Source organism: Cyclopterus lumpus, chromosome 4 (assembly GCF_009769545.1).
Source record: "Cyclopterus lumpus isolate fCycLum1 chromosome 4, fCycLum1.pri, whole genome shotgun sequence".
In the NCBI taxonomy this organism is placed as follows: domain Eukaryota; kingdom Metazoa; phylum Chordata; class Actinopteri; order Perciformes; family Cyclopteridae; genus Cyclopterus; species Cyclopterus lumpus.
Window position 1 is genome coordinate 13,400,350 of NC_046969.1, and position 24,086 is coordinate 13,424,435.

The following is a 24,086-nucleotide window of genomic DNA, read 5'->3' on the forward strand; positions in this document are numbered from 1 at the left end:
TAAGCTCATTTACAAATCTACATGTGTTAATATCAACTTCAGATATGCACATGTAAAAAAAAAGCAGAGTAGGAACGTCAGCTTCTGTAAAAGGAGCTGTTTTTTGTCAAATCAGTGCCAATAACGCATTCATCACAGTACTGTAACCATGAGGGACACGTCAGTTTCAAAAAGCTATTATTCACTGACAGTGAAATGTGATTTTCAACACTCTGTGAAGACTCATCGTTATCTTATTTAATCACAGGGGTGTCCTCCATGCACTGATTATATAACTAAATTATAGTAGATGCTCTGTGTGTGCGTGTGCGTGTGTGCGTGTGCGTGTGTGTGTGCACGTGTGTGCGTGCGTGTGTGTGTTCAGAGCTACAGGCCTGCTGTTGCTTTAAGTTGATTACACGCTTGTGGCTTCTGAATCCTTCTGAATCCTTCTGGCCACAACTACACTGACCCAAAGCTATCCGATTATTGCCTGCTCGGTAAACCTCATCATAAAAATGGTTTCTATTATTTGACTGTTTTTCTTTATTTTATTTGCCTTGGTGTTTGGGTAACGTACTCTATGATTCAGCCTCTCCTTGCTACTAACTTTCAATCTGGAGATAAATATCACATAAAACAAGAATGACATGACGATAAGCATGAAAAGCATATGTTTTAGGGTAAAATAAGAACGTTTGACACTTCCAAGTCTGTCTTCTGAATCCTGCATCTTGTTAGAGCGAACACTTTATTACATGTCATGCAAAAGCATTTCATGTAGTTACTGTTCAGATAATATGTGTATCATTATAATAGATAGAGCTAGGAATAAGAGTTAATTAATGCATATTGTTAGCTGAGGGTGGAAGAAGAATTTAACAAAACCTTTTTGAATAACATAACTTATTATACTTACTTTTAAGCAACGAGTCAATCACTGAAAATCCTAATAGTGACAGAAACCTTTTTTATTTTATTTGTATTAGTAGCACTACATATATTTGCTTGTCTTCACACAAACACACAAATCTGATCAAATTGTTTCCCAATTTTGGTTCTTGGGGAAATTATTTTTATGTCATGTGATTTTAAGTCAGCGGCTTTGCCCTACATGTGATATGATTGGGTTATATGCCTAAATTCAGATTATGTTATCTCATTTCAACACATCCAGTGCACAACTGTTGCATTCTAGTAATTTCACATCCTTACCAGCAGTTGGTGTAATATATTTTACTTTGGAAATAATTTGGGCTTGCATTGTTAGCGCTGATCATTCGGTCTATATTTAGATATCGCTTGGGGTATTCAATAATGTTTGTTTAAATGATTGATTGATTTTTCTAATTAATAATTTTGTAGATAAAAAGTTGAAATGATCACAAGTTATATTACAGCCAAGTCATATCTTCAGATTGGTAACCTCTAACAGCATTCAGTTCACAATTATATAAGAATACAAAGAAAAACACCACATCTTCACTTGAATAGTCTGGGATTTATGCCAGTTTATCTCTTGATAAAGATGAATCAGATTCAACATTTTGATTTAGTAGATTTCTGTAGATCCACTAATCTGTTAATCAAAGAATATCCTCAACGATAAGTTTTTACTTTTGTATGAAATGTGCTGTACCAGTGTAGCCTCAATACATATTTATTCACTGCATGTACCCATCGAATATTGATATTGCTCACAGCTTTGTTTTCCTCTCTCCATCTACAGTGCCCCCATGCCATACTTTGTGGGTGTTCATCTTAGTCTGCTGGAGGTACGTTAGTTAATCTCTGTGTATGTGTATGCATATAAATGTGCATGTGTGTAAATGTCATTATACCGTGTGTGCATATTTATAAATGCTGCTGCAAATTGATATATATTTTTGAAAACTCTGTACTTTATATTCTGAATGATGACTTCTTTTTTTGTGTGCATCAGATATACATTATGAATTTCAGTGGATTTTCTTAAAAACAACAACTAAATAACAATTAGGAATTGTGCTGTAAATGTATTTAGTCCGTTTCCCTCTGTACAGTATGTATGGTGAGTTGTATTATGCTGCACCTCGTTTGGTGAATTTTGCTTTTAATTTGGGTGTACAATCTTTATTTCAGGCAAAATTTGGCATCTGCAACACATTTAATCAAAAAAAGTGACAGATTGTTTTTCCCTCTTTATCTCACTGTCTTGCTTGTGTGCATTCTTAACCAAAAGTACAAAAGACAGAGAGAGAAAGGCAGAAAAAGCATCTGCGAACAAAGAGCTTTTCTACTTCATTGTTAAACCCTGTGTGCTGGTTGGGGGGCAAGCCTTCACCAGCACTGCTGTTGTGTGTGAATGCATGTTGCAAGCACGCGCACATGTGCACTTGTGTGTGTGAGTGTTAATATGTAAGTGTTTTTGTGTGTAAATTGTGCAAATGCATATGTTGTAATGCACATGTGTGTGTGTGTGTGTGTGTGTGTGTGTGTGTGTGTGTGTGTGTGTGATATTTGTCTGACAGTTGCAGCAGTGGCAGTATTTATCACACTCTGCATCCGTGACAGACCCCCTTTCCGCCACTACATAATTAGTCCAGATCAGCATGTGAGCCTCCATTGCACAGGCTGTCACAAAAGTGACAAACTAGAAATTCACACACTATGCTAACCCCCCCCCCCCACACACACACACACACACACACACACACACACACACACACACACACACACACACACACACACACACACACCTGCCTGCGTCCTGCGCCACACTGAAATAATAGTTGAATTTGTCGCCATCAGAATGCACGCAGCACAGCACAGCATCCGTGTGTTGTTGTTGATGCATGAGGTTTTGGTGCTGTGGAGAATGTTTGCGCAATCCAAATGTTTCCTCTCAGTGCCATTCTTCATGTTGTGAGCGTGTGTGTGTGTTACAGTAAAGATGTCCTAATATTTTTCTTTCCTACACGCCGTATTTCATCCTTAATCGTAAAGGAGTGTGATGACAGTGTGGTTTTAAATGTGACCGCTGTGCTTTATCCTTTCTGTGCCGACAGTACGGACTTTGTCTGCTAGCAAACACAACTTTCTTTCATGATTTGATTAATTAACCAAACTATATTCTCAGGTTCTTTGTTATTTAAAATATGTAAAAAATACATGATTCTGCCAATATTTCACTCAATACATTGCTCTGATGTGCTAGATTGTAAATAAATAATGCTTAAATACCCCAAACATTTTTTAATTGTCAATAATCTGAAAAATTCTGAATGCAAAATTGGACATGTTGTAATAATATTTACTGTTAGAGATTTGTTCCATATTGTGAGGTGGTTAGAGTTGTTTTAGTTACTATGGCACTGCTGCTGATAACACTGGACTTTTCCTCCTTTAGAGAGTACGCAGTCGGTCATTGGAGGATGTGGTTATTCTGAATGTGGACACCAACACCCTGGAGAGTCCCTTTGATGACCTGCACAACCTGCCCAGTGACGTGGTGAGAGACAGACAGACAGACACACAAACATACACACACACCTTCCTTCCTTCCTTCCTTCCGCAGCTTCTCAACCTTTATTGTCTCATTACGCATGACACGCCGAAGGTTCATTTTTCCTCTTTCACATCGAGACACACACACACACACACACACAGACAGAGAAACATACACACAAACACAAACACATACACATGCAGAAAGTTGTCAAAGTACAGCTCTGTCCCCTCCCCACATCATTAATGACTACAGTACTGGCTCCTCAGATTGTGGCTGTCTAAAGTAAACTCCCGTCGCGTCGTATGACGCTTGAAGGCAAACAGCATTCCCCGACCATCAGAGGCTTGTGGGAAAATGTGCAACTCCCTTCCCTTCATCTCCATCCATTCTAATCATTATTTCACAAAGTCTTGCATTTCTGCCTGCCCACTGGCACGTTTGTGAGAGCGAGAGATAGGAGGAGGGAACAAGGCAGAGAAGAGAAAAGAAAAGGCAGAGATGGGTGATTTTCTAGAGGGAGATAGTGGGAAGAAGGGGGCCAATTACCAGTGTGGGCAGTGAAGCCACCTGCCAGTGCGTCGTCTCTTTAATTAAAGGAGCACTGACGCCGGTCAGCATCTCCACGATGTGCGGGTCACTCGCACATTTACACACATTCAAACACACACACATTCTCTCATATACACACACAAACGCAGAGAACAACACACAGGGTTGTCTTCCCCGACTTTGTCGAAGGAATTTATTTGTTTAGCTGCTTTTATGGATGTATATATTAAAGCTCCTCTGTGAAGCCCCGCTGAGGCTGCAGACACATTTTTTCCTGCACTCTTAACAGTATATTCTCAGGTTCCACTGCCTACCGGACTCCTGTCCTACCCGCAATATATAATTCAATCCACTACCCAACAGACTCCAGACCCTGTCACACTCCCACACTTCTCTGGTTCTCCTGATTTAGCACTACTGCTCAGCCTAGTACGACTGCTAGTGTGTCTTAATGCCTCCTTACAACCTGCAATGATGCGATCTTTCTCTTCATTTTATACAATTTCCTGGCTACTTTTTAGCCTGTTTGCCTGCCTGCCTTATCGCCCGCCTCAATGCCTGGCTGCTCGAGTTCCATGACACCTGTCTGCCTTCTTGTCTCTCTCACAGTACTTACCACCAGCCTGGACGCTTCTTGCACCCACTGTTTTCTTCTCCTGCTTCTTTGCCTGTCTGTCTGTCTGACTACAGCGACTACTACATTCTCACTTCCTGGCTGCTTGCTTTTCCAAATTAAATTGCAAACTGAGTTTGTCATAAAAAGGAGTCAGGGCTTTTGAAAAGCGACAGAAGCAGAGAGAAAAGCCTTTGTCTTTGCCGTGTGATAAATTAAGTGGCAGACTCTGAGCCTTTTTGCTTTGATCCCCTACTCACCATTTTTCCTGACTAATGACAGAACATAGCCCATATATCATGTCAAATTACACCACACGAAAGGGAAACCTCACTGGCATTAATATATTTATTGCAACAAATTGTTGTTGTTGTTTTTATTCCGATTAATTTTTTCCCCTGTCTCCTCTCATCTTCCGAGGCTAGTAGATTAATAAGGAAGCGAGCAGGTACTAATTGAGTGGAATTCCAGGTCTCTTGTTAGTGATGAGGACATGCCACATGGCATTTGATGTTTGTGTTTACAAACAAGTAGATGTTTGAGGCATTGTTCATTTTGTCAAAGAGGCCTGAAATTTTGATTAATGCCGAGCGATTCTCTGCCTGGTCTGAGCTGCCGTGCGATGTTTCGAAGCTATTAAAAAGCTCTTGATTTCTCTCTAATTCTCACTGTAACACTGGCTGCTTAACACTCAGGCTTTATTCAGTGTGAAACTGAAGGCCTGAGACCAATGAAGTAATGATTATTCTCACTTTAAAAAGCTCAGCATCACTTTGCATGAATATATAAAGCATGAAATGGATTAAAAGGTGAAGGCCACAGGCAGTTTTTGTCCGCCTTTCAAGTCTAACTAAAAGTGAAAACAAAGCCCTCTGATTTAGATTTAAGCAAACCTTTAGAGATCCGTTTAATTATGGCGATGCAGGCTGTGAGCACATGTGGACTCTATTACGTGGCTCGGCTGACCAGTGGCCGTGCTTTTAGCAGGTTCAGAGTTCACAGTTGTCCTGAATTAGCCGCCCTCTTTCAGACAGGACCCCTGCACCGGCTCCACTAGTGCCCGCCCCTTAATGGTCTTTTCCCGCAACTTCACACATAATATTTCAGATTTATTGACTATTACAAATGCTACCATGCCAGTAGCGGTTCCGTTTAGCAGAAACGGGAAAGATCTGAATAACAGAGTAATTGGTAACGGGTCAAAAAAGGATGCAACAGTCTTTTGCGAATAACAATTGACATTTTTTTAATTGGAAATATCCTCTGAGTAATAATTGATCTTTTGTTCTGGATTTGTCTTTTTGAATGCACACAGCATGTTTTGACTGCGGCAATAAAATAATCACATGAATCCCTTTTTTTTTTTTTTTTTTACCTGAACAATTTTTTTTATCTGAGCTTTTCCTATTTTAATCAGTATATTTATGTATTTTTGTATAAAAAATAATGCAGATCAAGAAACTTTTTGTTACTTTATTGGAGTGTGCTTTTCTTTTTTTAGCTATTTTGTTTTTATGCTAGTTATATTAGATACATAGTGAGATATTATTAGAGAACTATATCCCGTTAAAATTTATTTCACACATTGTATTTTTAGCTGGATTTTGCATATTTTAAGAATTGCCTAAGTTGAATAGAAAGTTTCAATAGTTTTTACACATTAATAAATCATATTAATCTGAGAGAGACTGCTCGTGTCAGTAAAATCAATGTGTTGACAAGCACACTGAAAAGAAATATTCAATAAAAACATTTTTTTCCCTGGAAGATCAAGGTATTTTTGTTTCTCTTTCAGAGATCCACAGTTCCACACAGAGATAGTGCTGATAAAGTTATAATTGGCTTCTGGTTGGTGGAGCTGTTTACCGCACTAGTCATTAAAAGTATCCAAGAATAGCAAATTAGGAGTCTGTTAATTCTGAAAACAAACAGTGTGTGACTGAATACGATTTTTATTTGATCCCGGCAATTGATCTCAAACCAATGACGGGATTTTTTTTTTCATGTATTATTCTTTCTGTGCCACATATTCAAGGTGAGGTGCTACAATGCAGCTTACATCTTTATTTTCAGATGCTCTCTTTCACATCACAGCCTAATTCCTTCTATTCTCCTCCTCTCTGCCTCTCGCTGCTTTGCTGACACCGTGTACCCATACATTCCTAGCCTTCATACATTTGATCATTTGTATTCCCAATCAAGGGGGAGATTTAAAGCGTACACTCCTACTTCCTGTATTTCAAGCCTGCATTTGGAGGTTTACAAATGAATGAGGGGGTTGAGGTTGTGTCTGCGTGCCTCTCCTGAGATCACCTGGCACACTTAATCAAACATTGCGGCTTTAATTTGGTGTTCAGTTTCCAATGCTCCCAGAAAACAACATCTACATCATCATCTACAACAGAGTACAGCCGACAGCAGGCAAACACTCACACACGCAGATGCACCGACACACACACACACAGGGACACCTACACATGTTTCGGCCAGGAATGTTCATCAATGACATTTAGATCTAGTTCAGCAGTAAACCTTTGCTACTCACATATTTTTGGTATGTCCACCAGATTGTCCCATTTTCAATTCAGATACAGCCGTGTGTGTTTCAATTCATTAGTGTGTTCCCGGTATAGCGGAGCCACCTACAGTAAAGCCCCTCGCATGCTGCACTAACTAGATGTTAGCTCAGTGCTGGGAATGCTGTTGCTCCACCTCAGTTACATACTGTCCTGTACTTTACCAGAACCAGTCTTGCCGTCCACAACAAGATCCAAAGTAGTTTTGCTGTCTCGACTTCACCAACTGCAAATGTCGAGATCTGCTCATTTGAGACATTATTTTACAGGTTATGATTGTTTTCGATGCCGCTGAACTGTGCATACACTCTCTCTCTGCAGTGGTACACCTCCTCATTTAATCATGTGGAGTTTAAAAGCTGCACTTCATTTTCACATGTGCGTTCTGCCGGCGGTTCACTCTGGATTAGGAGTCAAAAAGAGAGCAGCATCACCCACTGCGTTAGTTATTGAAGTGAGAGATGACATTTAGCTGTAGTTAATTATGTATGCAAAACTCAGCCGCTCAGCTGCTATAAGAGGTCAGCTTGACAAAGTAACCCCACACCGGGGAGAGTCTCATGGCAATGAGATAGCCCTATTAAAACACACAGACACACAGGATTGTTCTCCCCCTTCTTTTCTCACTCTTTTTCATTTTGCTTGAATAACTTTTTGTGTTGCATCTATTTAACAGCAGATCAACAACGAATGATGTCTTACGACGTGCCTTAATAGTTTGTGTATTTTATTTTTTCTCCGTTTTATACATATTTATTTCATCAAATCACTTTGCAAATTGAATATTCAGAATATTTTCTATCAAAGACTAGAAGTTAGTGATCTTATGTGTTAGTTATGAGAGATTGTAGTAACCTCCACCCCATTAACTTAAGTAATATCCCCATTATTAAGCAATTTACCGCAAGACTGAAAAAAGAGGTTAATTTAAAAAAAAAAAGAAGAAGAAAAGAAATCATTAAATAGCTAATATTTGTTTTGAATTGAACAAATTAATTTCATAGATTGCAAGCTACATGCGCATTGTGCACATGCATGTGTGAGAGTATTTGCCAGTTCTCTGTGTGTCTTTGTTCAGATTTGTGTGTGTGTGTGTGTGTGTGTGTGTGTGTGTGTGTGTGTGTGTGTGTGTGTGTGTGTGTGTGTGTGTGTGTGTGTGTGTGTGTGTGTGTGTGTGTGTGTGTGTGTGTGTGTGTGTACAGTTCAGACTGCAGCACATCAAAAGAAAGTGGGAGATTTTCATAACTATTTTTTTTCTTTGTAGTTCTTTAATTGCGTCCCCATGGCTTTCTTTCCCTGGACAGAATCTTAAACAAAACATTCTTTTTTTGTGAGAAGAAAACCCAACTTTTTATTTTTTTATTTTTTTAACAACAGACAAGTGTCAGGGTCGTTATTTCGGAGAGTTTTTTACGCTCTAGCTAAAATTTAGCAGAAAATTCTAAATATATATTCAGAGTTTTGTGAGTTCTCTCATTTTCCTTTTACCCAATAGCAAATACAATTTTGTCAGCTAGGCTCCTACCTTTTGTCATGTTTATTTTTGTTGTTTTGTGTTGTTACCTAGTAGTATAATTTCACAATATGTCCAGATATAAATAACAGCAATGACACGGTTTCATATGCTTTGTGGTCTGACTGATTATATGAGCAAATACTGCTTGATGTGATGAAAAATATGCTCATTTTATCAGGTTGAGTTTCAGAATAGGTAGGAGAAGTTGTAGGCTACTTCATTTCTTACAGAGACAGTGAGAGGAGTTAGTTTGTTTGTCAAGTAAATTATCTTTTGATGATACCACTGTAGGTGTCACCAGGCCCCGCGTGTGTCCATGTGTATACACGCATGGATTCACACACACACACACACACACACACACACACACACACACACACACTCACACAGATGCCTGGTGTCACCTACAGCGGTATCATCTCGTACAGTCAGGCAGGGATCATCATTGCACCTGCTAATTACCATCTCCAGCTGGAGAGTTAAATGGAGATCTGTTCTATGTCTGACCTTTGACCCCATGCTCTTTATGTGACGCATTTCAAAACCCTGTTTGGGGCTGGCTGGACTGGGTCTTAATGAGGCCCCATGTCTGCCCTCTGTGGGCTGTGCGCCTTGGATGCCCCACTTTCATCCCCGACCATCTTCCCTTGATGTAAATTGAAAAGATCACAGCTATGGGGAGAAGACCTGTACTGGAAAGGCCTCTCTGCATAGATTATGAATATCATAACTCAACAGTTTTTTTTTTCTTCTTCTTCTTCCTCTCCCCCAACCACCCACTCCTGCCGCTCCTTCCCTGTACAATGCTACAGTTCTAATTGGACCCAATGGGGGACTCTCTGCCTTTGATCTCATCACCGCCACTGTGACTTTACACTAAAAAATGTCACTGCCAAATAGGGTTATCACCTGTAGAGCCTGGCCTTCCTCTGATGCCTGTACACATCTCGTTAGCTTCACTCAAACTGTAGAAGTTAATTAGTTTGACAGAACCATTACCGTGCAGGCATACCTGATGATTGTGGTATAGGCGCCATATTCAATATCCAATTACTAAACTCACATTTATTTTTTTTGCGCCTCATATGTGAAGGAGCGCCCCATAGACTGTGCCAGATTTTTATTTTTGGCAAAAAAACAATATTCTGGTACTTGTCATGCACTGCTAATATATATGTTATATGTGACAATTTAATTAATTACCACACGTGACTAAAGAAGAGTATATGTATCACCGTGCCTCGTCTTACTCGTGAATACATGTGAAACTTTGAACTTATAGCTTTATCACCCATTTTTCTCTGGGTAACAAAACACAAGTGATTGTGTCCCCACCTCATTAAAAGTGTTTGCCACTGCAACGCTCTCACCGGTTCAAAGCTGCTGTACAGAACTCTGTGTGCAGAGTAAACTCCGCTGCTATCCCATCTTCTCTGACAGTCTTTGGGGTATGCCTCCCCCACTTAGACTGACATTGTGTTCACTTTGATTCTCCCCCCGAAAAAAAAGACAGTTTAATGATTTGCGAGGATGAAAAAAACAGTGAAAACGCACATTAACATGAAATATTAATTCCAAAAAAGGGCTTTACATAAACATAAAAGCATTTAGCACAATGAGTGAATATGGAGATGACACTTGTTAATTTAACCGTGATAAACTTCCTGTTTGATGCCTCGGAGCATTTGCAATGGCAGCACGGGGACGTTGTGGAGAGTGAGAAAGCCCAGGGGAGAAGAATTCACGCTGTTCGTTTTGTCTTTGTCCCAGTTTAAGACTGCCACTCTCTCTGTCTCGGTTTCTCTCTCATTCTTTTTCTTTCCGCCGGTCCTCTGTATGAGCTGTGCTCACACTTTGCTTCTCCTCCCTGAAGTTTTCCAGATAGGCTAATTGCAGATGCCAGACCACGATATTCCTCTAACGCTGCAGCTCCACAGCATGATACTTGGCCACCTCTGATTGAAGTAGACCTGATCAAAATTGTATCACATTACAGAAGAAATTGGGTCATTTAATGGTTGACACAACCTCAAATATTATTCTTCTTTCTTTCCTTCCTGCCCAGAAATACGGCTCCATTAAGACTAATAATATCGATGGATAGAATGAGTTGTAAATGTTCTATGCTGCTTCAGAGAGGGGGACAGGCCTGACAATTAACACATGAATATATGACACGCACTCTAAACAAAGAACGACCAGAGCACACAACATGTTGCACTGGAGAAAGAGGGGATTGAATTGACTGGTGAAATATGCAATCAAGTGTTAAATCTAATAAGCAGAGTGTTAACCAAAATCCTTGTTGTTTCACACACACTTTTATCAGTTCTGACTGTGGAGTCAGTTTTATGTTAAATGAATAGGTTTTCCTTTAAAACGATGATCCAAGCAGATGCTGCTGCTAACAGCGCACCCCAAACTGTATTACAGTAATCTAGACCTCCTGTGCAACCCAATCAAACGGTGTGCTTTTGTGCTACGCTGGCACAGCCCACACAGAGAGCAGCAGTCCCTCGCTATCCCTGCCTCCTCCTCGCTCTGCCACAACACAGTCAAACACTGCTGAGCAGGTGAGGAGAGCCTCTTGACAACTTCTTACTAAGACTCCCCAGGGCCCGCTGGCCAGGGTGAATCTTTTGTCATCCTAAAACAAGCTTGGGCCTGCTGCTCCTCCACTCTCGCCTGGAGTCCTGGAGACAGGGCCAGGAGAGGGGGAAATAATTAAAGACATTTTATGTCAAGAGTCCCTTCCTAGAGGGAGTTCGGGAGAGCCAACAGGGGAGGGGAAAACAGGGAGGACTGGAAAGAAAGAGTAGACGAGTAAGAAATGGAGGGAGAAGCGATAAAGTAAGAAGGTGATGTGGAGGTGGCAGCATGGAGAGAGAGAGGGTGAGAGTGGATGAGAGTGGATGAGCAAAGATGCGAGTTTCCATTTCCTCTCTTCTGTTCCCTCCCTCTCGCCGCCCCCCGTCTTCTGCTCAATTTGCAAAGCAGCAGGTGCTCCCAGCAGCACAACAGATAAGCTAGGCTTTTCTTTTCTTTCCTATTTTGAGATGACCTGCAAATGTGACACTTCACACCCAGAATGGGCTAGCTGTTTCCTCCACCAATTTCAGAGGTGATAATTTAACTTTTACCCCTCCATCTCTCCCTTTCCACCCTCACACTCTCCCACCTCTCTCTCCCTTTCCCTCACTTTCTGTCGCTCTCTTTCTCTCCCACACTCTGCCTTTTATGTTTCCCGCCAGGTGTCCTCTCTGAAGAGCAAGCTGAAGAAGCAGTCTACAGCAACAGGAAGTGGTGTGGCGAGGGCCTTCCTGAGAGTGCAGGCCGCTCTGTTTGGATCCTACCGAGATGCCCTCAGATATAAACCTGTAAGGATCCAGAGTCATTAGTAGACAGTCACCTTGTTGAATAGCATTGCCGTGTCAAATCAGACAGGTCTTACTTTCTTAAATCATGTATGTTGGAACATTTGCTTGTTTACCATCAAATCCAGTGTGATGCATGCGTCTAGTGTTTGAGCTAACCTTATTACCCAAATTATTCACTTTTTACTTTTCACTAGTGTTGTCTAGCCATACAGAGAGGTTTGGTCTTAATAATCCATGTTTGGAGTTACACATGGTACAGTTTTTTTTAGACTACATCTCCTCAATACTGACAGGACCTCAAATGAAATCCCATTAACATCTTTTATACTGAGGTGGCAGCAGAATTCAGAGACAGACGTCTAAAAACCTAAAAACCCACACTATCTGCATTTCAGGGTAAGTGACAATGAATGTTATTTTATTCTAATTTGGCTTAAGTGACCATTTCCATTCATCATATTTATCTCTGTGCTCGACAGGAAACACACTTATGTATAATTAAGCTCTGTTGGATTGCAAAATCAAGAACATTTAGTGATAAACTATTAAGTATAAAGACCATAGATTATGGATAATTAGCATAATTGAATATTCCCGGACAAGAATATAATATATTTGCTCATCAGACTGTGTAGCAGTAGCAATCTCAGTTTGAGTGAGTTGAGTCAAATTCCACTGAAGTCTGGTTGGACTGGGTCAGTTTTGACTGAAGGTAAAAGGTGTGTTTTTCAGTTGAAGCGCAGAGCTACGGTGGGCCTGTCTGAGGCAGTGAAATGTCAGAGGAGCTGAAAAGAGTCAGGACTTTCCCTTTGAAGATCCCTTTTAGCCACCTTCTGTGTTTTACTCTTCTTTACTAAGACCCCCTAACATTTCTTTTCTGGATCTTTTTTGCTTATCAAGTCTGAGTCAGAGCAGAGCAAACTACAGCATGTCCTGTTTGTCAAATAGCGAAGCCTTTGTTCCTTTGGCTTTGACATTAATTGGACTTTGTGGACTCCCGGAGTCAAGATGCTACATTATTGATGCTGTCTCTCTTTTCTCTGTATACATACAGTATATGAACAAACTGCCTCCCCTCTGACACAAGCACTGAGACTCTGTGTTATATGCGTGTTAGTGTATGTGCGAGCACAACATGCAGCCATTTCTCAGTTCACTCAGGCTCAAAATGCGTGTCGTTAACATACATGCACACACATAAACATGCACAAACTGCACATCTGCTCGCATGAAGATGCCGATGATGCTCCCTGCGTTCTGATATTTGTGGCGTAGCACTCTGCTCGTGATTGTTCTGAGCGAGGAAACGATCTTCGCAGACGAAGCTGAGCCGAGCGCTGTGGTTCACAGGCCCATATGCCTCGACAGAAGGAGGGGTGTGGATGTTTGGTTGGAGTCTTGCTGAGTTGTAAATGAAACAATACTGGAAAAGCAATCAGCTGATTAGAACACCATTTCTTAGGTCATCAATTTCAGCTCACGTTGATTCTCTCCCAGGTGCTTCTCGCCTACTCAGAGCAGCACACACATGTCGGGCTAAAAGAACCTGAAACAGCAGTTCAAATTAGTTTTCACCACCATTGATGAAGCCAAGTCAGGTGGGTGGGTGTTCGGTACTAGAATTGTGCTCAAATAGGCATGTAGCCAGTTAATGTCATCCAACCAGACGTGACCACTCTGAGGAGGAGAAGTCGGGGTGCTATCACATGTTTAAAAGTCAACACTGTTTTAGACACAACATCTTACACAAAGCCTATTTGCATGTATAGAAGATCTGTATAATGTGTCCACATACAGCAGGAGTCCTGCACAAGAACATGCAGGTCTACATCAAAGTGCAATATATTTTTGGAGAATGATCTTTTTGAAACATCTAGTTGAAAGATTTAAACAAGTGGTGTACATTCAAATACACATTTCAAAACAGCGGTATGAAAAAACAGACTGCTTTGGTTTATTCAGACAGAAAAAACCCACACATAACACACTCGTCCAAATATTCAACAAAAAAAAAACCGATTCAATATAACATGGAAATGCAGAAACAAGGTGTTTTACATTAAATTGACACATGAAACAGAGTAAAACCCCTAAAAGCGTGAACTACGGTGATCATGTGTGTATATATAAAGAATATTTAAAGAAGCTGTTTCTGGTCATTCAAATGAAATATCAATGAATACCAATACACTAATTATTAAATCCACTTGAAACTATATTTAGATAGCAATTAACATAATATTTCAACATAATCTCTTTGAAAAACAATACAGACTTGACAATCCAATACAAATGGATACACATTTGCTACAATAAACACGGAAGCACATAGATATAGCAGCGTTAAATTATTTGTATTATTTTAATTGATTTCCTGAAAGCTTCAGTTCCCCACAGATCTGAACATTCATCCACAAGAACTGCCCACTTGTTTTGGCACTTTGAACACATCTGCTGCAGGATTTCTTATTTTGTAGAATTGTTTCTATGTAACGGCTGCCTTAATGCTTAATAAATATATATATATATATATATATATATATAAGGTGCATACATTTAATAGGTTGGTGTCCAACATAGATAAACGTGTAGCTGTCTTCACAGATCTAATAAAGGATTTAAAAATCACTCCTCACTTGTGCTGATTAACGGTGCTCATCACGCGTACACGACGCTCCACCAGAAACATCTATAATTGCACAGATTCTTTCAATTATTTTTCATAACATCTTTAAAAGTTAGTAAGTTAAAATCACCTGGTCAGTGAAGAATAAACCACTTCACTTGTCGAGGTAGATCCGATCCCCATTCAGCACAAGCCTGGTTCATACTATGAAGGTACCAGATGTCAGTGTTTTGGCCCTCTCTTTTCAATACCGGCCAAGCCTCATGCTGTTTCTCTAAATTAACTGTGTCTCACTAAATCAACTATATTGGCTGGCTACATACAGTGAAGACATTTTTCTTTACACTTTAACTGGACGTTGTCATCATCTTTCTTATCCTAGACAACCATGGTGACCTCTTAAAATAGATCAACTTAATATGGCTCTCCTTTCCTTTGGTGGCCTGTGTGTACAAAGGATTTGGTTGGATAGGGATGTGTACACAGACCCAGTCTTAAAGTTGACTTTGGAAGTTTTTTCAGTAGCAATTAGTTGTTAGTCTCGGCATGCTATTCAGTTTTGTTTGCTGTAGTATGGTCGGAGGCTGTAGCAGCCAGATGGAAACTGCAAGCTGATTAAACTACAACAAGCTACTTTCAACTCGGCTTTATGAGAGAATAAGCCTTACAAACTTTTAGTGATGTAAGTGGAGCAGTATTCCTGTGATGTAATTTGGGCCACTGGTATCATCCGCCCATCCTCAAAAATATAGTTAGTCTCCGGTGTTGTTAAGTTGTTTTTATGTGCCACACTGTGCTTGTAGCCTAGAACAGACAAAGCACATTGTTTTACACTAGAAGAATTTAGAGCATCATTGAAATATGTGAGAATTATGTTAATTAGGAAAAAACATGAATTGGAAATGACTGTAGGGCTGCGTGTGATTGGCCTGCAGTGGTTCTGTTGTCATCCTCAATGTCTATAGCTCACAGGCCAACAGCATGATGTAAGAAATAGTAATAATGTGATGATGTGTTCATGTGGACTACTGGAGAGTTTATCGGGACCCAGTCTTCTGGTCCAGGGGACCTGTTTAAAAGGGACTGTTTTTTTTTCTTCTTATCTTTCTTGATCCTTCCTCTTTCCTTTCTGTCTCTTGTTTTGACTTTTTTTCTCTTTTTTAAAAAATTTTTTTTTTAGACCCAGTTAATTCACTAATGAAGAAATCAGTTGAAATAGTCCTTGGTTTTGGAAAACCTTTTACAATGCATAATGACAATACAAATGATGTGATCTTCTTTGTCCTGGAAATCATATTGTCAACAACATTGTGTAGTTTAGAGCGCCAGCCTTTCAAGGCACCACACACATCTGCCTTCATTTCCTGTGGCTCAAGTAAACATGGCGATACACAGATTGGTACAAAGAACAGTGAGCCACAAATGAATAAGTATTATTTTTGGATTACGATCGTAATTCTTTTTGCTAATAATATTGCTGCAAACTCCTCAGGGGGAGCCAATCACTTTCTGTGAGGAGAGCTTTGTGAACCATCGATCGAGCACCATGAGGAACTTCCTTTCAATGGCCGTCAACCTGCAGCTCTTCAAACAGGTACAAACCACATCTGTTTTTGAGATTCTGCATAACTGGTCTGTCTGTCTGTCTGACAAGTAAAATCTATCTGACCATAGAAAATATTTACATTACAGACATCATAATTAATGTTATGCATCAATACAGTACCTTTAATCCTCCTTAGATCATAATTGTATAACATACTATATATAATGGGTACATTGACAAGCACAAATATAAAAAGATGACTGAGTGCTCATATGGAAGGTTATTCTGTCCTCTCCCATCGGTGTTTATTGTTGAGCTGTTTCTTTTTTGAGCAGATCTTTTATTTAAAAGGGTATAAGTATTCTTTCTTCCAGTTGTCTGCCAGCACAACTTGCTCTGCAAACTGTCAACTGGGCAAAGTTATCATTTAGTATCTTGATAGTTGAGTTGACAGAGTAAGGAGAAGAGAGAGGCCTGGGATTATAGACGGTTATTGACCCCTTGAAACTGTTTACTGTGGTTATCTCTCAAAACACTGATGTTATTTCTTAATGTCTCTCTGTTTGCTATATTTTTCATGGTGTACAAACAAAACTACGATAAGTCAGGCCTGTTATATGTATTTTACTGGTCAAAACCAGATCAAGATTGTATTCTGTCTTTCACATGTATGCACATGCCTGTAAAATACTGCCCAAAAAACTTAGTCCTTAGAAAATGTAAAATCCACTACAAGTAAATACATAATCTTCAACTCCACTGTGTTCATGTTTGTATTTATGTACAGTGTATGTGTGTGTTTGTGAGCGTGTGAGCAGGTATCCTTTATTCATGTGAGGGTTCCATGGGTTTCCCTTAAAATCACTCATGTATACCCCGAATCCCTTGAGCAATACTAAACTTAGAGTGCAGAGACACCTCTGGCTCCGAAGAAAATGTCCTTTCAACCCTTGAATTTTTTTTTTGTGCTCTCTGACCCGTGATAGTAGTGTGATTCACCCCGAGAGTTCCCGCACAGCGGTCCTCAATCAGCCTTTTGTTTCTCTGGACATTCTGCCCCATCTATAATTTTCCCAGGCAGAGCAGATAGCGAGCAGCAGTTCAAAGCATCCTCCCGGGCTGACTCCTGCCTGAGCGGTAGCATTGGGAAACGGGCCCTTATCTCCTCCTCCTCCTCCTCTCTAGCGCGGTGGATGGGGGGAGCTTATCTCCTCCACTCCTCTTTCGACTAAAGTGAGAGAGGCCAGCGGTCCGCCCGAGCTCTGCTCTGGCCATGACCCACATCCGCTCTCAAACACGCAAACAATGCACAACTTGCGTGGCCACACACATGCACACAATCATTTGTATATACATAAGTACACACTCATGGACTGCGAAAAACTAATTGTTTTTCCCTTTCTTCTGCTCCTTGTTTTGTTATTGATTCTTTTCATACCAACGTGTTATTTTGCACCTAAATTCCAATATATTGTCCTCATTGTCAGTATATGCTGTCTTATGCAATCTAATTAAAAACACACAAATAGGTTAATACACTTTGGCTGCTATACATTGTCAGCTATATAGATTACAATCCCAAAATGATATTACAAAAGGAGCAAGGAGGAACATTTAACTTTTTTTAAAGTGTAGTTTATTATCTTGTTTGAAGTTAATACTTTCTGGTTTATTCCTCAGTTATCAAACAAACGTGATTATTGCTGGACTAGACTGAAACAACATGTCTAACACATTATATACTTAATTATATATATATATCTTCTAATCACTTGCACATAATGGCCTTTAAAGTGTGGGATTTGTCACTGTCGCCTATAAGCCAACAATAATGGGTCAAACTTGAGCCAAACTCAAACCATATTATAGGAATTGGTCGACCACAACACACATTACACACACGGGGAAGCACACGCGCATAATGTCAAGGTGTTACCTGAGTTTGAGGTGTTACCATTTCAGCAGGAAATTGCTTTTCTACAGGTGATTTTGTTTTCATTCCTTGTAAAGCAGTTATTTTACTACACAAGTAATTCCAGTTTTATAGATGGAACAACATGAAGGTTTTTATGCAAATTCAGTGAAACATTAGTAATACTTTTTGAGCTGAATGGCCTCGTAGACAGAGAGACTATTGTGTGCTGTCATATGTCATTAGGGGCATCACTTACTTTCAATAGCTATATTTAAATGTACTATTGTAACATGTTGGTTAATAACACCTGCTTATGAAGTACCATGAAAATGTCAAATGCATTTAAGTTGTGTGCTTCGAGGACGAAAAGCAGAAACAACAGTCCTTTTATCTTTTGCCTCAAAGACATATAGACACTAAGCCAACCCTAAAATCTATATGCACACGTACACACCTCTTAAAATGTCACAGTTTCACCTTCTAACACACTTCTGTTGCTGTTTCCTGTGTGCTGTGTCCACCAGTCCATCTCTGTTCAGAGTTCAGTGGGAGAAGTCTTCCAAAAGAATGCGGGGGAAAGCCTGTCGACGTTAACCTGCTTCCTATCAAGCATTCTCAGCTCCTACACACTCACAAGCGCACACATTCATGTGTGTGTATTGTGCTAGCTTAGACTGATAAAATGAAGTCTCTTCCTCTTATTGACAAAACTAAGCCGTACACAGTTTTATTGAGTCTGCAGGGAGACTTGCAGTCTGATAAGTTACTGCCAGGAGCCTTTGTAGACAATGTGCGTCCCATCAATCCATAATCATCAGTCATTCTCTGTGTGTGTGAATGCCGAGACATTTATCGAAAAGGGAAAAGGTGTGTCCTTGCAAAACGACATGATCAGATGTAAAATCTGATCATGTAGTTGCTCCACCCACTCCATATCACAGCAGTCAAAGTAAGCTGGAAAACTACATTTTATTATAACCAATAGGAGTAATGGATAAAAGCTGCCTCCTCCATGTCCAAGCAAGGGCTTTAAAATGCACCAGTGCTAATGGCTGCTCGCTGCTGGCTCCAAACACTCTCACTGTAAAGAATTCATTTCAGATAGTTCTGACTACATTCCTAAAATACTAATCTATTGTTCTACAACTGATTGGGGTCTTCATAGTTTGTTTGCAGTCTGCTTGTGTGTCTGACAAGTTTGAAGAGAGATATCATGGCCTAAAAAAAACCTGTATATTTTGCTCCCTGTTTTGTTGTCATACTTCCCCGCTACGGCTGCGCATTTAATTACATTTTTTTATTGAAATCACAAAATGGTGCGATATCTGTTAAAGTCAAAATGTGTCAAAATACAGTTTGGTACAGATCCCCACACAAATCACACCATGATCATGTTTTTCAATGAAAATGAAAATGAAAATGAAAAAAACAAAACAATCACATTTGCAATATAAAAGAAAATCACAATTCTATTTTTGTTTTGTATTTTTGTTTGGTCGTCGCAGCCTCGGATAATGGTTGCTACTTGCTCTCCAGGCCTCCTTCAAATGTAGATTTCCATGCTTTAGTATCCAACCTTCAAAACCTCCTTTCAGAAACCTATGAGTGACATGATTTCCACTCTACCCCTTAATATCCACAGTTTATGGGCTTTAATTCCAGGTTTCAAAAATGACATGTCCTTCGGGCTCTCTGTGTATATTTCAGTTCATAAACCCCTGTAGAGTCCTAATCCCAACTCCTGGCTCCACAATTTCAGAGTTTAAATAAATCTAGACCACTGTGACCGACCCCTGAGTGCGTCAATGTGCTGGTAGCCAGATGGAATAACTCTCACGGTCTCCTGTCTGCTACTACAACAGCTCCAGGAAACAAGGTGACCTGTAGAAGTGGAGATATGGAGAAGTTTGCTTTTATTTACACATCATCACCTTCCTAAAATAGTCTTTTTTTGACAAAAACGATTTTGTTGCTTAAATCATCTCCTCATGATTGCTGGCCACCTCTGGTAAAATTGCCTACATCCTCTGGTGGACAGATCATGCGAGTAGTACAATGGCCGACGTGTGACTTCTCAGACTTATTAGGCCCTTTTATTTTCAGTTTTCTGGGAAAAAAATGACGTAGGCCATTATTTTAGGAAGGCAACGACATGTAGATTGGGTTGATTTTGTTTTGGAAAAGTCAAAAACTATTTACAGTACATTTGTTTTTATGACATTAGATTAACAAGTATTGACAAAGCGTGAAAGAAAATGTATTTAAAGGTCTCCAACTTTTTGTTTGAATTCTTTGAGAGTTTTTTCTTCTTTTTTCTCTCAAAACAAAGAAAATGAGCCATTGTGTTCTTGTGTTTGTGTATGTGCGCGAGAGCATGAACAAGGGTTGTTGTTTTTTTAAGTGTTGGTTTGTGTGTCTGTGTAAGAGTGTGTGGTGATCACAGTCTGCCATTGTTGAGTAATGTCCAATTAGGGCCCACAGTGAGGCAGGTAATCTGGTTGGGGTGTGTGGAGGGAGACGAGGGGGGAGATAAGTGGAGACTTTGGCGAGGTGATGATTTGGGTTGATTATCTGCACTAATTGGGCCAGCCAAGCAGCGGAGCAGTGGTTGAAACCTGCAGTCTCACCTCTCATTAAAATGATCTAATGATGAGTCTCCGGCTCTTCTGACCAGAGGAGCGGGCGGCCATGTCGGTCGCTAGTTAGCAGGCTGTCCCTGAGGACACGCGCCCTAAAACAACCTACTCTATTGTTACTCTTTGGACACAGTCGCAGAGGTGGGAGTAGGAGTGGTCCAGTTTAGAAGTTATCTGACAATATGTTGCTTTTAAGTATTACAAAGAATCGTGTCCCAAATTAGTGCTTGAAAGTTAGGAGGTGTTGATTTTTATTTAACGCAATCAGTCAAAATACATTTTTGTTTTAAATCCAAATGCTTTATATGTATACTAATTATTTTTATATGACGCCATAACTGATTGTTTTCCCTCCCACCTTTACACAGAAAAACTGAAAGATAGATTATAGTTTAAGGTTGAACACAAAGATTTAGGAAAATAAATATACGCACAGAAATGACTTCTGCAGATCTTGGCCCCACATCTTGAAAATAAAATAAGCGCTGCAGCTGCATGTTTTTGTTTTGTTTTTTTTACAGCAGAAACTTGCCAATATTATCCCAAGGATTTCACTGGAAAGTATTATTTTCACCCAGTGATTTACTGATATTATAAGTGATGGGACAGGAAACTACCAGCAACTTGGGGGTCAATGTGGTTCGATTTAGCTAATAGAAAACAGTGCACCATATGTGTGACTGAGTGATCTACATTCACATTATTGTTTTAAAGATTTTTTTCATGTTCAGTATTTAGAAAGATGATATACAGTTAGATTTTTTTTTTTTCTGCAAAAACGATGACAGTCAACTGAGCCTGTAAACTGCACGGAGGAGGCTCCATAGCTCTTATATTGGCCAAAATGATAAGAAATGTGTTTTAAACCATTTATTGACACCATTTTCTTTTTTTTAAGACTTTTTCCTTCCCCTTTAATCCCTGGTTTTATTTGGTCATGGCCTATAAAACTAGATATTGCTCATGCTTTAATGTCTAAAGAATGCTGTTAATTTTGTATTGTTTTAATCACAAATGTTGAGGTATGTGTGTGATTTGGATAACATATTTACGTGAGTTTGTCTGTGCTCATGAAATGTGTAGCTGTCTTGACTGTTCGGTCAATATTTATGAGATGGAGTTTTATGCGCTCCATGTTACAAAGGGAGGAAATGAAACTTCCTCATGTCTCAGACAGTGTGCAGCATGGAGTCTGCTGCCCTAATCCCTCACCTGCTCCACATTACCAAATCCTTATTACCTGCAACCCACCTAATCTTGGGATGTCGTTTATGTCGGGTAGGATTAATAACACCCCACTGCGGCCGGAGTGTTTGAATCTGTGTGTATGTGTTTTGTATCTGTTTAAGTGTGTCCACCACCACCGCCCCCTCCCTTCCTTAATAAGCACGTTGTAATTTATGGTTGTAGTTCATCGACGGACGGCTGGCCAAATTGAACGCAGGCCGCGGCTTCTCCGACGTGTTTGAAGAGGAGATCACAGAGGGGGGCTTCTGTGGAAGTGAGTAGTGCTAGACCTGTCCATCAATTAGCCACATTATTATTTATTTGCCATATTTCATGGCTGTAGTTATTGTGCTATATAGTAAGATGCACAGTAAAAGCAGTGAACAAAATAAGGAGAAATCTTTAAAGTTAATAAAATTAAAAGCAAAGGCATTAAGAGCCTTTCACTCCCCAAATAAAATGTATCTTGCTCTCAAAACTCTAAAACAATTGAAAGTACAAAAAGTCTTCTAAAACATTGATACACCAATTAAATAGATGGTAGTTATATAGTGTCCAAGTATACATGTTATTACATTTCTGTTCCTGAACTTCTTATTATTGGAGCCACGTTTGAAGGCTGTTGTTAAATATCTCACACCTTTGATCTCAAATACTTAAGCAATAATTAACTGTACTGTCTTTGGAAGAACATAATGTAATTGTTATAGATTTTTAAAAAAATAACAAAAGGGCTGCAAGTGACTGGTAAAAAAAATTGTAAAAAGCCTCTCGTGGCAAATTGGTTAGTTAAAAAAAATGCATCATGCATCTTGATGTTGTAAAAAAATAATAATAATTGGAACTGATACAAAGGTTACTTGTTAAACTGATTGAATATGACAAAAGAAGATTGATGAAAGAATTAGTAATGGTTTGGCAGGATTGAGCATTGTTACATGTGGAGACTGAACACGAGACATCAGCAGTTTGAGATCCCAGAGGAGCGTTCACACAAATGATTTCATGTTGATCACATCACTTCAGGTTTGCGTCTTATTTACATGACAAGAACAAAGACATGACATCCAGATGTTGCAGCTAAATATCATTCATATTATTGGGCTTTTGAATTCTGTTCCCTAAACATCTTAGAGTCCCGGACACCAGAGAGCAATCTCCTTTAAAGCATCTCCTCCATTCAAGTCCTTTACATCCACTTGCTAACACTAATTCAACCATATTTATTATTGATTGTATAATGAAAGGGACAGAAGATCCTAAAGCCATATATAGCACTAAGTGTAGGTATATTCAACAATGTTAAACAACCACATTACCTGATGCTGTTACTGTGGCTGTTTGTTTTCCGCATACAATAGTTTAAATGCTCAGTAATGTGTGAGTGTGTGTATCTATGAGACTGTGTCACAGTGTAATATACATAGTTACCTTTGCTTTGCAATGTTAATACAATGCTCTCTAGTGCAAAATGATTAATTCATGTTCTCTGTGTTTTATACATCCCTCCAGGTAATTCAAGGTCTTACCAGCAATGGATGCACACTGTGAAGGTATTCACAGAATGTTCTGCATATCGTATCTATATGCTTTTATCTATGGCTTTTTTAAAATGTTTCACTCATTTCATTCCCCAGTTATATATAATTGAAAGTGTGATTGACACGACTCAGTGTTTGAAGTCCTGGCGTTGCCTTTGGAATGAAGGGGCTGCCTGAATGTACAGTGCAGTTTGGTGTGTGAAGCGGCGCGTGCAGCAGGACAGTACAGACAGGAGGGAGACAGACAGACAGACAGGGGGGAGACAGACAGACAGACAGGGGGGGAGACAGACAGGGTGAGACAGACAGACAGACACAGACAGACAGGGGGAGACAGAAGTAATTTTACGTGACAAGACGTCCTCCGACATGACATGTTGATCTGGCAGCAAACACAGGCGTTACTCCGCTGAACCGACCCAAGAACATAGATCTCTCCCTCCTTCTTCATCGCCTGTCTCTTTTCCCCTCTTCTTTTCTTCCCTTATCTCTACC

At 39.8% G+C, this 24,086-nt stretch overlaps 1 protein-coding gene across 2 annotated transcripts in view; it reads left to right on the forward strand.

Annotated features, from left to right (window-relative positions):
• dennd1b (DENN/MADD domain containing 1B) overlaps window positions 1-24,086 on the forward strand; it is a 102,203-nt gene that overhangs the window by 61,442 nt on the left and 16,675 nt on the right. For both annotated transcript variants that reach the window (XM_034530194.1, XM_034530193.1), the window contains 6 exons: window positions 1,709-1,754; window positions 3,368-3,469; window positions 11,975-12,100; window positions 16,219-16,320; window positions 22,234-22,324; window positions 23,563-23,603. In XM_034530194.1, the coding sequence (XP_034386085.1) occupies window positions 1,709-1,754; window positions 3,368-3,469; window positions 11,975-12,100; window positions 16,219-16,320; window positions 22,234-22,324; window positions 23,563-23,603 (508 nt within the window). The remainder of the gene's footprint in view (window positions 1-1,708; window positions 1,755-3,367; window positions 3,470-11,974; window positions 12,101-16,218; window positions 16,321-22,233; window positions 22,325-23,562; window positions 23,604-24,086) is intronic.